Source organism: Chrysemys picta, chromosome 9 (assembly GCF_011386835.1).
Source record: "Chrysemys picta bellii isolate R12L10 chromosome 9, ASM1138683v2, whole genome shotgun sequence".
NCBI classification, from domain to species: Eukaryota; Metazoa; Chordata; order Testudines; family Emydidae; genus Chrysemys; species Chrysemys picta.
This window is the reverse complement of record NC_088799.1, coordinates 86,292,417-86,306,385: the sequence shown is the minus strand read 5'-3', so window position 1 is coordinate 86,306,385 and position 13,969 is coordinate 86,292,417. Positions and strand designations below refer to the sequence as shown.

Sequence of the window (13,969 nt, the reverse complement as noted above, 5' to 3'; positions counted from 1 at the left end):
TTAGTCTCTAAGGTGCCACAAGGACTCCTCGTTATTTTTTCTGTGTTAAGTGCAACCCATCAGGCAACAGTCACCCTTTTAAAACATCTAAATCTCAAGTGAAGTCCCATCCCTATGGAAATCCATGGTAAAGCTTCTATCAACCTCAGTGCAGTCAGGACGTTGTCCTGGTCTCCATAATCAGTAAAGAAAAAAGAAAATCCCCCATTTTCTCAGGATAATATTTTTTCCAGGGGCCCTGATAGAGTTGAGCCTGAGACATGTATCAGCAGGAGGGATGAGAAAGCAGCCTGCTGACATTTTCACACCCAACTTCAGAGGTTCTCAGAGGAGAGGGAAGACTCCACAAGCCTCTTTTGGAGGCGGGGCCCTTTCTACCCCAGTATCGCAACCCCCTTCCTTTCCATTTCATTTAACATCAGACCCTTTCTACTCCATTATGGAGATGGATTCTCTGCGATTTCTCAGGCACCTTTCTGTAGAGTAATATCCCTTTAAGTAGTGTGAGCCCTACAGTGAGCCTCCTGTGTCCTATTGCAGAAGCCACCAGAACAGAAGCGTATGTCTGGAGCTAGGCTTTGGTTGCTTGTAGATAGTTAGGGAACACCATTCTTTGGAACCCAGCCATGTCTATGAGGTTTCCTCAGATTCTTAACGTTGTGCAGAGAGCCAGGAGGTAGCGCTTTTAATTGAAGCACAGATCAGTTCTCTAGAAGAGGGCGGTACTTAGAAGCAAAGGGATTTGCTATGTACCAATGAGGGGAAGCTGCTGCAGCGTGTTGAGCACTCTCCACTTGTTCTGAAGTCAATGGCAGTTGAGGGGGCTCAGTAGCTTGCCGCATTGTTCTTATAGTGAGAGTATAGAATATGGTGATACCTCTAGCTCCTGGCTACCTGCTGCCCAGATACCCCAGCTGATGAGATGATGTCTCTCCTCATTCCTATTCCTTTGTCCCCTGCCCCTCAGAAATAAGCTGTATAAACTATCATGCTTCAGTGTATAAATCAGCTAGCTAACCACCTGGTGTTAGGAAGAAATTCCCCCGTAAGGACAGATTATTCTATAACTTTCCACTAGGGGTATTTTCCCTATAGAACTTAAAGGGGCTTGATAGACATTTCTCTAAAAAAAACCCCACAAACCTAGCGAGTTATATTAAGAACATAGTCGAGTTCTTTTCTACAGCTTATTTGAACCACCCGGTAAAATTCTATAGTGGGGAAAATAAATTTCAATTCCGTAGGAAAGTTAAAAAAAAAATGTGAGCATGCATGTGCATAAATAAAATTTTCTACCAAATTTTCTGTAGGGGGCTGCATCTTCCTCTGAAAAATGTAGTATGGGACACTGTCAGAAACAGGACCCTGGATTAGATGGACCCTGGGTCTCAGTCCTTATCTTCAAGTGCTTCATGGCTTGGGCCCCTGGCCTAGAGTAACAAAAAGATCATATAAAGCTCTGGGACAAAGACCACGGTCAACAGATGTGCTACTCTGGCACAATGGAACTCTCTAGAATAAGAGTAAAGCTTGTCTGGGCAGGAGACAGAACTTCTCCAGAGGTAGCAAGAGACTGTGGAATTCACTCCCCCAAGAACTAAAGACTATCATAAACCTCATCATCTTCCACTCAGTGTGCGAGGGGCAGTTCTTTGGCCTTGCCTTCTTGAATACAGCAACACATAGCAATAAGTATATTTATAATAAAAATACTACCTTACTGAAAAAAGACACTCCTCTACACACGCTTTTCCCTCTGAGGAGAGGATGAGAGAAACAACATGTGACAGATGTGTAGTCATGTTGCTTAATGCTTACAAGAAGTGGAAGATTGGACAAATGACCAGGGAGGAGAATAAAAATATTGCTCAGGCATGCAGGAGTGAAATCAGGAAGGCCAAATCACACTTGGAGTTGCAGCTAGCAAGAGATGTTAAGAGTAACAGGAAGGGTTTCTTCAGGTATGTTAGCAACAAGAAGAAGGTCAAGGAAACGGTGGGCCCCTTACTGAATGAGGAAGGCAACCTAGTGGAAAAAGCTAATGTACTCAATGCTTTTTTTGCCTCTGTCTTCACGAACAAGGTCAGCTCCCAGACTACTGCACTGGACAGCACAGTTTGGGGAGGAGGTCACCAGCCCTCTGTGGAGAAGGAAGTGGTTCAGGACTATTTAGAAAAGCTGGACCAGCACAAGTCCATGGGGCTGGATGCGCTGCATCCGAGGGTGCTAAAGGAGTTGGTGGATGTGATTGCAGAGCCATTGGCCATTATCTTCGAAAACTCATGGCGATTGGGGGAGATCCCGCATGACTGGAAAAAGGCTAATGTAGTCCCCATCTTTAAAAAAGGAAAGGAGGAGGATCTGGGGAACTACAGGCCAGTCAGCCTCACCTCAGTCCTTGGAAAAATCATGGAGCAGGTCCTCAAGGAATCAATTCTGAAGCACTTAGAGGAGAGAAAAGTGATCAGGAAAAGTCAGCATGGATTCACCAAGGGCAAGTCATGCCTGGCTAACCTAAATGCCTTCTATGATGAGATAACTGGCTCTGTGGATGAGGGGAAAGCAGTGGACATGTTATTCTTTGACTTTAGCAAAGCTTTTGATACAGTCTCTCACAATATCCTTGCCAGCAAGTTAAAGAAGTATGGGCTGGATGAATGGACTATAAGATGGATAGAAATCTGGTTAGATCATCAGGCTCAATAGGTAGTGATCAATGGCTCCATGTCTAGTTGGCAGTCGGTATCAAGCGGAGTGCTCCAAGGGTCGGTCCTGGGGCCGAGGTTTTGTTCAATATCTTCATTAATGATATAGAGGATGGCATGGACTGCACCCTCAGCATATGACACTAAACTGGGAGGAGTGGTAGATACGCTGGAAGATAGGGATAGGATATAGAGGATCTAGACAAATTAGAGGATTGGGCCAAAAGAAACGTGATGAGGTATAACAAGGACAAGTGCAGAGTCCTGCACTTAGGACAGGAGAATCCCATGCACTGCTACAGACTAGAGACTGAGTGGCTAGGCATCAGTTCTGCAGAAAAGGACCTAGGGGTTACAGTGGACGAGAAACTGGATATGAGTCAACAGTGTGCCCTTGTTGCCAAGAAGGCTAACGGCATTTTGGGCTGTATAAGTAGGAGCATTGCTAGCAGATCGACGGACGTGATCATTCCCCTCTATTCGCCATTGGTGAGGCCTCATCTGGAGTACTGTGTCCAGTTTTGGGCACCACACTACAAGAAGGATGTGAAAAAATTGGAAAGAGTCCAGTGGAGGGCAACAAAAATGATTAGGGGGCTGGAACATATGACTTATGAGGAGAGGCTGAGGGAACTGGGATTATTTAGTCTGCAGAAGAGAAGAATGAGAGGGGATTTGATAGCTGCTTTCAACTACCTGAAAGGGGGTTCCGAAGAGGATGGATCTAGACTGTTCTCAGTGGTATCAGGTGACAGAACAAGGAGTAATGGTCTCAAGTTGCAGTGGGGGAGGTTTAGGTTGGATATTAGGAAAAACTTTTTCACTAGGAGGGTGGTGAAGCACTGGAATCAATTATCTAGGGAGGTGGTGGAATCTCCTTCCTTAGAAGTTTTTAAGGTCAGGCTTGACAAAGCCCTGGCTGGGATGATTTAGTTGGTGATTGGTCCTGCTTTGAGCAGGGGGTTGGACTAGATGACCTCCTGAGGTCCCTTCCAACCCTGATATTCTATGATTCTGTGATTCTAATGCACTACTGGAAGACACTCCGCTACTATGGTGATGAGTGTGGTATAAAAACAGATATAGAATTGAATGCTGTATGGCAATTCCTATTTTCCTATATAGGGATTCCCGAAGTGACAGATAAGGAAGTGTGTTATGTTCGTGGTACACAAACAAAGATGTTCTATAAAATACTCTTGCTGAAAAGTTGCAACATAACACTACTTTCTTTTTAAAATCCAGAACCTTACACACAAGAATCAAAAACAGAGAGAGACAAAGCAGGCTGTTCCCTAAGGCAGAGAGAATCGTGCCACCTCCCTGTAGGCTGGGTCTTTCCAGACTGAATTCTCAAAACCTCAGATTGCACATTTCCCTACAGAGCCCCCTAGCCTGAAAGGAGGACCAGAAAACCCCTTATGAACTTAAAGTGATTGCTTGTAATTTTGATAAAGTTTTCAATACATCACAAATTGAAACCATGATTAACCAAGTCTGCACATTATTGTACTACTTCTGTCAGCACAGTAGGCCAAAAAGGCACTTCTCTGCAGACTGACCCAGGTAATTAATATTTTACTCCAAGAACATATTCCTGTATCGCGTGAGCTGTTACAGATAGAGTTTTTTCAGTGAATTCAGAGAATGTTGATTTAAATGGAACTAAGATGATAGTCACCTCATATTTCTGGTTTTATATTAGAGAGTTAGCAATAGTCAAAACATACTTAGTCATGCACAACATTTAATTCACATTGTGTCTTTTTATATTAAGGCATTATTGTAGTCTGGACAGCAATTTGACACAGCAAGTCTGTTGTCTCTACCTTACAAATGTATGAAATAAATTGGGGGGGGAGGGGGGTTGCGGGACAGGGAGGAGAAGAATTGTTTTGTAAATTATATTTTACCCCTGAAGGATGAATAGGAATTAAAAGGATTCTGTTAACCTTGCAGATGAGCAGCACAAACTGGGATCCATTCATCTCGAATGGTGTAAATTACCTTTGGCCGCTTCCATTCCACTCTTCCAGGGGGGCACCTGTTGTAGAAAAGGGATTCGTCCGATGCTGGAAACTCAGGATCTTCAAAGAGTCGTCCTTGTTTGATGCACTGCTGCTTGAGTTCATGATACTTCTGATCTTTGAACGATTTCACTGATGAAAACATAGTCCTCTGTCCAGCCTAGATTAAGATTAATAATTTGTGTAAATTTGGATTCCCCCCTCATCATGCTCTTAAAACAAACAGATTGCACAACCAGTAGTTCTAGGCAAAATGATAGACTGATGTCAGATAAAAGGTGGATTACAAATTAGATTAGGCTGGGGTTAGATCATGAAGTCTTAAAAGGATTTATCTTTTCGGATATTACACAGGCCCTAATTTTTGAGTCAGAGAGAACTCTGAGGATGCATCTCATCAGGAAGAATAATAAAGAAGATTCTGGACAGAGCAGGTGCATGGCACTTCCTTCTTTGCTCATGGTTCTAGGGTTCTTGGAAGGTAAACTCTGAACAGAGTGGGTGTGTGCTCCCAAGCTCAAGTACCTGGGAAGGTTTTGGTCTCCTTTCCATCTGGTGGGATTCAGAGTCAGAGGGTTTAAGGCCAGAAGGGACCACCAGATCATCTATTTGATCTTCTGTATATCACAGGTCACTAAACACCACCCAGCACCTGCACCTTAACCCCAGCAACTGAAATGAAACCAAAATATTACAGCATACAGGAGACTAGATTATGATATGCTACAGGGAGGGACTAGGAGGGACTGAGGTGCCCCAGTGCCCCAAGCCACCACAGTGGCAGGGAGATGATTAAATAAAAGATACCCAGATAATCCTGGAAAGTGACAATACAAGACCATTCCAAGCAGACTGTGTTCCTAATCACCCCCTCCTCTCTCCAACAGCCAAGTAGAAAATGGGGCCCGCTAATTGTCTCCACTTCTATGCATGAATGGTGAAGACTAGAGGTGGGTGAAGACTGCAACACAATTTCCACAAGAAGCTATTTGAATTTTTAAAGGAATATGCTTTGGCTGGTTTTACTTTTTCCAGATATTGTAGTGAATTGATTTTCCTGACAGCAATGTTCACAGAAGCAGCAGGTATTTGAGAATCCTGGCGGAAAGCGAATAGGAAACTTGCTTTCTGTGTTTGCATTGATTCTAAGAGTTATGACTATGCAATCAGGTAATACAAACATGACATGTGATTTAGGCGACCAATCACACAGCTCAAGTATTATATTTGCAGTAAACATGAATTATTAGCAGAAATTATTCAGGATTGTCTATGGCTTTTATAACATTTTGCACAACCCCATTTTCTACATGGCCAGGCTGTTAGAGAGAGGATGGGGGGATTACGAACACATTCTGCTTGGAATGTCTTGTATGGCGAATCCTTGCCTCTTCCTTCCCTCATATTTTCAGGGCCACATCCTCCTCTTTCCCTGAAATGATCTGCAATAATAAAAATACTGTCACTGAAGTAGAGGACAGTGTGTGTGTAAAACATCCTTGTAGAGTATAGGAAGCAATAACATGCAACAGGGCTTGCAATTACAGTTAGAGCTGTGCAAATAACTGATTGGTTGGTTATGGGGCAAAAACGCAAAAACCAAAAAAGTTTCATTTCAGGTTGAACGAGATGTTCTGTTTGACCTGAAATGTTTAATTTCATTTAAGGTTTTCTTATCATTTTATGATTTCAAATGATTTTGAAGCAAAAATTTTACATGAATAAACATTTTGAATTAAAAAAAAAAAAGCAATTCTTTTTTTTCCTAGCTGAAACCATTCCGTGAATTTGATACGAGTTTGCAAGATGTGTTGATTGTCTCAAATATGCATTTTTCAGTGAACAAATTTTCATCTGAAAAAGTTCACCCAGGTCTATTCAAAGTATCAGAATGATCTTCTTTAAGTGTTAGCACCTTCACCCTCTGGAGTGAAAGGAGCAATCTGATATCAGATATGCATCCTCCATTGCTGCATTTATTTGCACACGGACTGAAGCCAGAATTTGGCCCAAAGGTGTAACTAAGCATGGCAGATTTTCCTTTAGAGCCAAAATCTCTTATCTGTATTGATGTTAGTTAGTGTATGCGGAAAGGCGCAGCAGAGACTGGATAACTACCCTGCACTAGAAAAGTGATAGACCATGATCCTGTATTTCTTTTCCATTTCTAGCTCTCTTGGGCTAAATCCTGAAGTGCCTGCTTAATAAGTTCTCTGTCTTTACTCAGGCAAAACGCCCATTGACAACAAATGGGAGTTTTGCCCAAGTATAAAAACTTTGGGGAAAATCCTGGCCCCCCCTGAAGTCAATGGGGGTATTTCAAATCCCTTCAGGATTAGACCTTTTACCACCTATGTGATTCAAAGAGGAAGATATTTCCTTATGTCAATACAAACAGCCTTTGAGCTCAACAGTATGTATACTGGCTGTTCAGGGGCGAAACAGCTCAGTGCTACTGTATCATTCTAAACAGTTTCCCGTTTCTTAAGGGCAATTCTTTTCTCATTAATGATCCTGAAAGACGATATCCTGCTTGGCAGTGGGTCTCCAAAGACAAGGAATATTAAGTAGATTTGCTTCTTCCCCCCAACCCCCGCCTGCTTCAACGTCAAGTGCAGAATACTTCACCAATTTAAAAAAAAAAAAAAAGAGAAAGAGAGCTGAGAAAAATTAATTACTCTAATTTGAATGGAATACAGATTATTACCTCATGATAACACTCATTGACGTTCTCTCATTAAAAAGTCTCCACTGGCTGACTAAGATCCCAAACTACGAGTCTATTTGCAAGATATGCTTGTTTTTAAAATTGTTCCAGGGGGATAAGGTTTTCAACTTGTCATTGCATAATTCACAGAGCTAGGTTTTTAATGACTTTACCCATCCGTCCTCTTCGTGTGCTGTACTGGATGGGAATTCCAATCCTTTCAGGATTAAAATCCCCCCCAGCTACAACAAAACAGCTTATATTGCAGCAATGTATAAAGGCGGTCAGACAATAAAGAACATAATCTAACCAATATCTGCCTAGCCAGCTGGGTCTCCAGGGCAGCTGTGTTGGAAGGAGTCAGTTTTGCTAGTTATTAGGCATATTAGTGAGGAAGAATAGCCCAGGAGTTAGGCTGCAAGCCCGAGATTTGGGAGTCACTTGTTCAATCCTCTGCTCTGCTACAGATGCCCTGTGTGGCCCGGGGCAAGTCATTTAGACCCAGATCCTAAAGGCATTTAGAACCTGGCTCCAACTGATTTCTGCTACTTCAGTGAGGGTAAAACATCCACCTTTGAGAGTATGTTCCCTAGCTGTACTTCCCTACCTTGCAGGGGCATTGTGTTGTGAGGATAACTATATTCAAGATAGTGAGGTGCTCAAATACTACAAGTATCAGAGGGGTAGCCGTGTTAGTCTGAATCTGTAAAAAGCAACAGAGGGTCCTGTGGCACCTTTGAGACTAACAGAAGTATTGGGAGCATAAGCTTTCGTGGGTAAGAACCTCACTTCTTCAGATACTACAGTGACCGGGGGAGGAAGGGAGGAAATAGATGATATTGCCATGGGCCGGAGGATGTTGTTTCAACAGCGTACCCCCTAGTCCCTTGGTTAGCTACTATAAAATATGTACATCTTACACTGCTGGCACTTACTGGACTTGCAAGCAAATACAGCCAGGCTAGGCAACCTCTCCTGAGTGCCTTGGACTAGGGCTCAGTATGCTGCCATGTGAGGAGAAACATCACCTGTAGTAATGCTTGCTAATGAGTGGTCCTAAAAATATGTTACAACAATTTGAGAACCTCCTCAGCATTGCTATATAGGCTGGGATGCAGTAACTAAAGAAAGCAAGTCCTTCAGACAGAAAAATCCTGCAGATCAATAGACTCTAGTAAAACTATCCCCCCTTTGACTTTATCAAGTTACAGAGGCACGCTTTACTTTTACATTCTTTAGACTCTCCAGCTAAGCTTCCAGACACTGGAATGTAAAGCCTCATTCACTCCCCTGCCCAGTACAACACAATCAAACGGCAGACCTGAAAGCTTATTCGGGGAGGTGCTGGGCACCCACAACTCCTGTTGAAACCAACTTGAATGGAGGATGTTCAGGACTTCTCAGGAACTAACATCAGGGTTGGAAGACTTTTTCTAAACTGTTCCTTTCCAGGAGATTTTGACTGGAATAAATTTATCAGCACAGACAGTGAAGGTAATCCAGGCAGTTCTCCTTTCTGATAAGCTCCTGCTCACATGGCCCATTCCTTATTTTAACTGCAAGAGAACAGTATTATTTGATCTTTACTTACAATGACTATCTAGCCACACTTCCCCAGCTGGAGCGAGCACAGAGCTAAATCACATTCAGCATAGCTGCAAATAGAGTCCTGGCACTATCAGTAGTTCTAAAAATAAAGGGCCATCAACCTGAAATCCAGTCTGTGTAAGGAGACTTAAGAACAGTTTCAGGCACTATCCCTCTGAGTGCCCCTGCTGAGTTTTAAGGTTTTACAATAACTTTTTTTATTTTTTAAGTTTCTGTGCCCCAGTGCTGCACAGAAAAGCAAAAACAGAAAGCTCACTAACTGGTCATGCAGGGAAAGCAGGCAGAATTATTATACACAAAGCGCTGTCAAATGCACACAGGAAACATGCTGAAAATAATGGAGAAAGATATTTCTTTGCTAATCTGCCAGTTTGGTGTTTCTGAAACATTGTAACCTACATGGGACTACTCAGTAAGAAGTGTGATTTTTAAATGATGTCCTTTAAGCACAGCTATCCACAACTAGTGTGTTTTGCTGTCTACAAGCATATCTTCTTATAGCAGTGAGGTTACAGTGAAGTCACAAAGGCTGTTTTCACCTTCATAAAAACAAGCACAAAGTTGCTTTTCAATTCTGCAGGCCAACATATCTCCGAGATGCTGCAGCAAGCGCTGCCTTCTAATCTGGATCTATCTTCAAAGAGAGGGGCCTGATTTAGTGGAAGTGCATTTATTTCATTATACATCCAGACAGACAGTTCTGTACACAGAATTCACGAACACAGGCTTTCACACAAAAGCCAACACAAAAAGGGAGAATTTTTAGCCACATATATATTGTATTTGTTCTGCAATTGTGCATGGATTTGGATAAGAGCTCTCTCTCCTTCCAACTGAATCCAGAAGACAGACTTAGGACAACATCCCTGTCTCAAAAATCTCTATTCCATGCTCCATTAAAGCTTTTTGAGATGACCTCCATGTACTTCCCTCATCTGGCTGGTGGAGGGGGCTTAGTTGGTAGGGATAGATATCTGAACAGCTTCTGTGCAGGGCTGCAGAACTTTTAAGGAGTTGGGCTAATGTAACTAGACTGCCAGTGCACCCAGATTTTAAGTGAGTTCAATCATTTTTCACAGCCCAAGTCAAGATTTTCAGTTTGTTTTATCCACTCCCTACCCCCTTTTTAGCTATTCTGTGTAGCCTGCTAGATATTTTGTGCCAAAAAACTTTCTTTGTTCCTTTGACTACTCCTGTTTAAAAAACGAAGAATCTCACAAGCAATGAGCAAGCAAAGTAAAAAGCCAGCTATTCGCTTCAGATCAAACATACCCTTTTGGTATTTTAGTCAACATGCCTCTCTTCCTGGTAGCATGCACTCCAAGAACTCACTTCACAGGGACTAGACCAGCAAACTCATTTTACAGCCAGAAGCTTTAAATTACTGCAAGCTCTGAACTATTTCCCTGAAAGATTCCTAACGTAAAGAGGTTCCAGGAAACTAGGAGAAGAATTTTATAGTGCTTTGTTTCTATTTGCTCAGATTTAAGGGCTTTATAAAGTGATGGTTTTTCAAGTTCTGTACTAACAGCCTGGCTAAATTCAAAGCAGTTGTGAAATCTGTACTTCGCTCAGAACCATTTTGGAGAGAAACATTTTCATATGTTTGCTGACTTGCCAAGTTATATTACATGATCTGAGTTCTGCTGGTAGCTAAATTGACCTGAAGCATTAGCCCTTCTCTTGTCCAGCAGTAAGTCACTCTGTTAGAAAGGAAAATTGAAAAGAAAGTATGTGCTTAACTATTAGATAATAAAATACCAAGCTAAGCATGTGAAGGTTTCTCTATCCAAAAACTAGCTTTTAGTTCAGTTGAAGAAATGTTCTAAGGGAAAGACACACGTGTGTGTAAGACTGTGTAACCAAATAAACCGAGAGGTGCCAAGCATTTTTAGTTGTACAGTTATGGCAGTCCTCTTGCTGTATGTCTACAAAGGGGAAAACTACCTACAGTATCTTGCCTTAAACTTTCTAGTGAGAATATATTTATCTGTATATTCAGACCAACTCGGGAAATACAGGAGAGGGATGGTACTGAGCAGACAAGAGTACCAGGCCAGAGGTAATCAGATGGGACTGGCCATTACCAGGGAAACAGCAACAACTGCTATTAGTAGACGGTGTCAGGGACTCTAGTGAAGTTTCCATTTGCAGCCAGATTTAATTCTTACGGTGAAGAAGGACATGAGCACATGCATTTTCTGGCACTGGGAGGTACCAAAGCTAGCAACAGCTCTGCCACAGCTACATTATGATGTTCTAATGAAGCTTTTCTTTTTGATCACACTATGACAATGTATGATTTCAAAAGGAATTATTTGGGGAAAGGTCTGTGGCCTGTCTTATACAGGTGGTCAGACTAGGTGATCACAATGGTCCTTCCTGGTCCTATTAATTTGCCCCTACACCGATTACGGACTGGGAGCTAAGAGAGAGGAGGCTCATGTTACAAAGAACACTATAGTCTGAAAGGTAACTGAAGCTTCCTGGCCCAAGTCCGTCCTTGATGCGACTCCATCTGCTTCACTGAAGTTCTGCAAGAATGAATTGCACCCTATAGCTTGTTGATGTGATACACCCTGTCTGAATAATTTTTTTAAAGAACGGAGCAGGAGGGAATTTTTCAGCGGTGGGTGAAGCAATTCCTAAGGGCTAGACTCTGACTTGTACGACAAGTATTATTATGTTCCTACACAGGCTACGTAACTGGGGTTCAGGTCTGCAGCAATCAACAGGGCTGCTTGCCTGCTTATACCCTCCCTGGAGCAAGTGGATGGGGAGTAGATGGGGAATGGCTGGAGCCTTAGCTCTATGCCACTACTTGTTACTGTGGAGTGGGTAGTAATTTACTTCTGGGACTGGCCAGCAGTAAATTAATCTCTAGGCTCAAGGTGAAAGCAGGGATGGAAATTTGAATCACACGTGTGCCAGGGAAGCACAAGCCCTCCCAGGGCTACTCCTGGGGAGGTGGAGTTTATGCACAATCTCTTGGTGTAGCCCCAAACCACACCCAGTTTGGTGCCTTGCACATTATGTAGAATCCAACTCTATCAAATTATTCCTAACAACCTGTCCTTTAAATAGATCAGCATAGTAATTCTCTTTTTACAGATGCGAAAATTGAGGCACAAAAGTCCAGATACGTAAAAGTACCCTGGTGCCTAACTCTCATTGGTGTTTTTGAAAATCCCATTAGGCACTTTTCTGAATCTTTAGGTATCTAAATATCTTTGAGGATCTGAGCCAAAGTGGCCAAGGGCCAGATTTTAAGGCATTTAATTGCCTAATGGGATTTTCAAAAGCACCAAAGAGGAGTTAGGTGCCTAATGGGATTTTCAAAAATACCTAGGTGCCTATCTCAATTTTAAGGTACCCAAATGCCTTTAAAAAGCTGCCCCTAAGTGATTTATCCAATGGTCATAAAACCAGTTAGTTATTATTCAAATTAATTCCAGAAACACAGGGTCAGAGCCTTAGACTACACTCTTGATTTGGAAAGGAAATAATTGAGCATGTTTGAATTATGCTATATTTGCAGTTAACACTAGTGCAAGCCAGGATAGCATTAAGAATAAGTGTACAGACCAGAGAAAGCGTGCCAATAGAAATGTTTGTGGAATCCTTCTAGACATGTTCTCTGCTTGCAAATAAAGCAGGCTACTTTGTCTTCACAATTCCTAAAAAAACCTCTTATTCCTACTCTCACATTCTATTCAGTTTTAACAATGACCATGACAATTAATGAATAGGAGTCCATGAATATAAGGTATTCTTGTTAAATTATTTTGAATGCTTACTTATCCATGATGCTAAGCACCTACTTCTTGCTAGATATTATCAACTTCTCTTTTAAAGAAAGATTTAAAATGCCCACGTGAGACTTGCAATAGAAAAGTCCTCAACAAGAACTGATCATACTTTTAAGAAATCAAAGAAGGTGCAATTCCGTAGCCCCTGTGAAACTGGTTTAGCAGTGAGATTGTAATCACATTGTTTATCAACACTGGCCCTTCTGATTTTTGTGTCTGTGTGGAAGTCACACCTGTAGAACAGTCAGACTCCATGTAATGTTAGACTGGTTATCTCAGAAGAAGTGCCTGGGTAGTCATGCTTTTACAATATATCACTTACAAAAACCTGAATCAGTGTTCAGTATCAAACCCAGCCATGATTATCTAAAGTATGTATGTTACCGTGTTATAACAAGTACAGCATGTTCTTACTGTGGTTATCAAAGTGAAGTCGAAATGGTGATTATCATTACTATAAAGAGAGTTTTGTTTCTGGTAACAAATCAAGCAAATCCACTAAACACATTTTAGCTTTATTAACATTGGCACTTACCTGGCTTATATAGTCTCTGCTCCTGAGCTGTCAGGCAAACAAAATCTCCAAAATCAATACTGCAAACAAAGAGTCCCTGGCTTCTTAACCTGAAATTTCTTTGGACTGTACCAAGATCTGATCATCAAAGGGGAGGCTCAGAATAACTTCAGAAATTTTTGTCCTCCAGTCTAACTTCTGCTTGCAGTAGCTGATTATGAGTCATAAGGGAAAATATGACTAGAAAGAACAAGGATGCTGTCTCTTGTTTATTCCATGGTAAACTCTGTTAACTGGTTTTATGGCTACAACAGTGATGCAATTTTTAAAGAGCGGACAATAAGGGAAGGGAGTTTTGTGAGGATTCTGGACATTCTTTTGTGACAAACAGAACATATTCTACCACATCATAAAAACGGTTATTCCTTATTAGTTTGCAAAATATTCCTCAGTTAAATAGGAGATATGTCATTGTTTTGCTTCAGCTTATCCCTTCAACGCATCTCTCCCAGAATGTGCCATTATAAAAAGGTTAAAGTGGAACATGGAAGGGGTTTCACTGAGCCCTAGTTTTTGCTGCATCTCCTGAACAGCAGAAC

The 13,969-nt window shown here is 41.8% G+C and overlaps 1 protein-coding gene across 4 annotated transcripts in view; it reads right to left on the bottom strand.

Moving 5' to 3' along the window:
• The window catches only part of CAPN6 (calpain 6), a 77,203-nt gene extending 63,538 nt beyond the window's left edge, over window positions 1–13,665 (bottom strand). For 2 of the 4 annotated variants that reach the window (XM_008170039.4, XM_065556611.1), the window contains exons 1-2: window positions 13,392–13,665; window positions 4,713–4,892 (exon numbers count right to left, since the gene is read on the bottom strand). In XM_008170039.4, coding sequence (XP_008168261.2) covers window positions 4,713–4,877 — 165 coding nt within the window. In that variant the 5' untranslated portion in view covers window positions 4,878–4,892; window positions 13,392–13,665. Of the gene's footprint in view, window positions 1–4,712; window positions 4,893–8,760; window positions 9,123–13,391 lie in introns of those variants that run through there. The other 2 variants (XM_042851053.2, XM_008170038.4) reach the window with 2 other exon arrangements.
• Window positions 13,666–13,969: the final 304 nt, after the last annotated feature.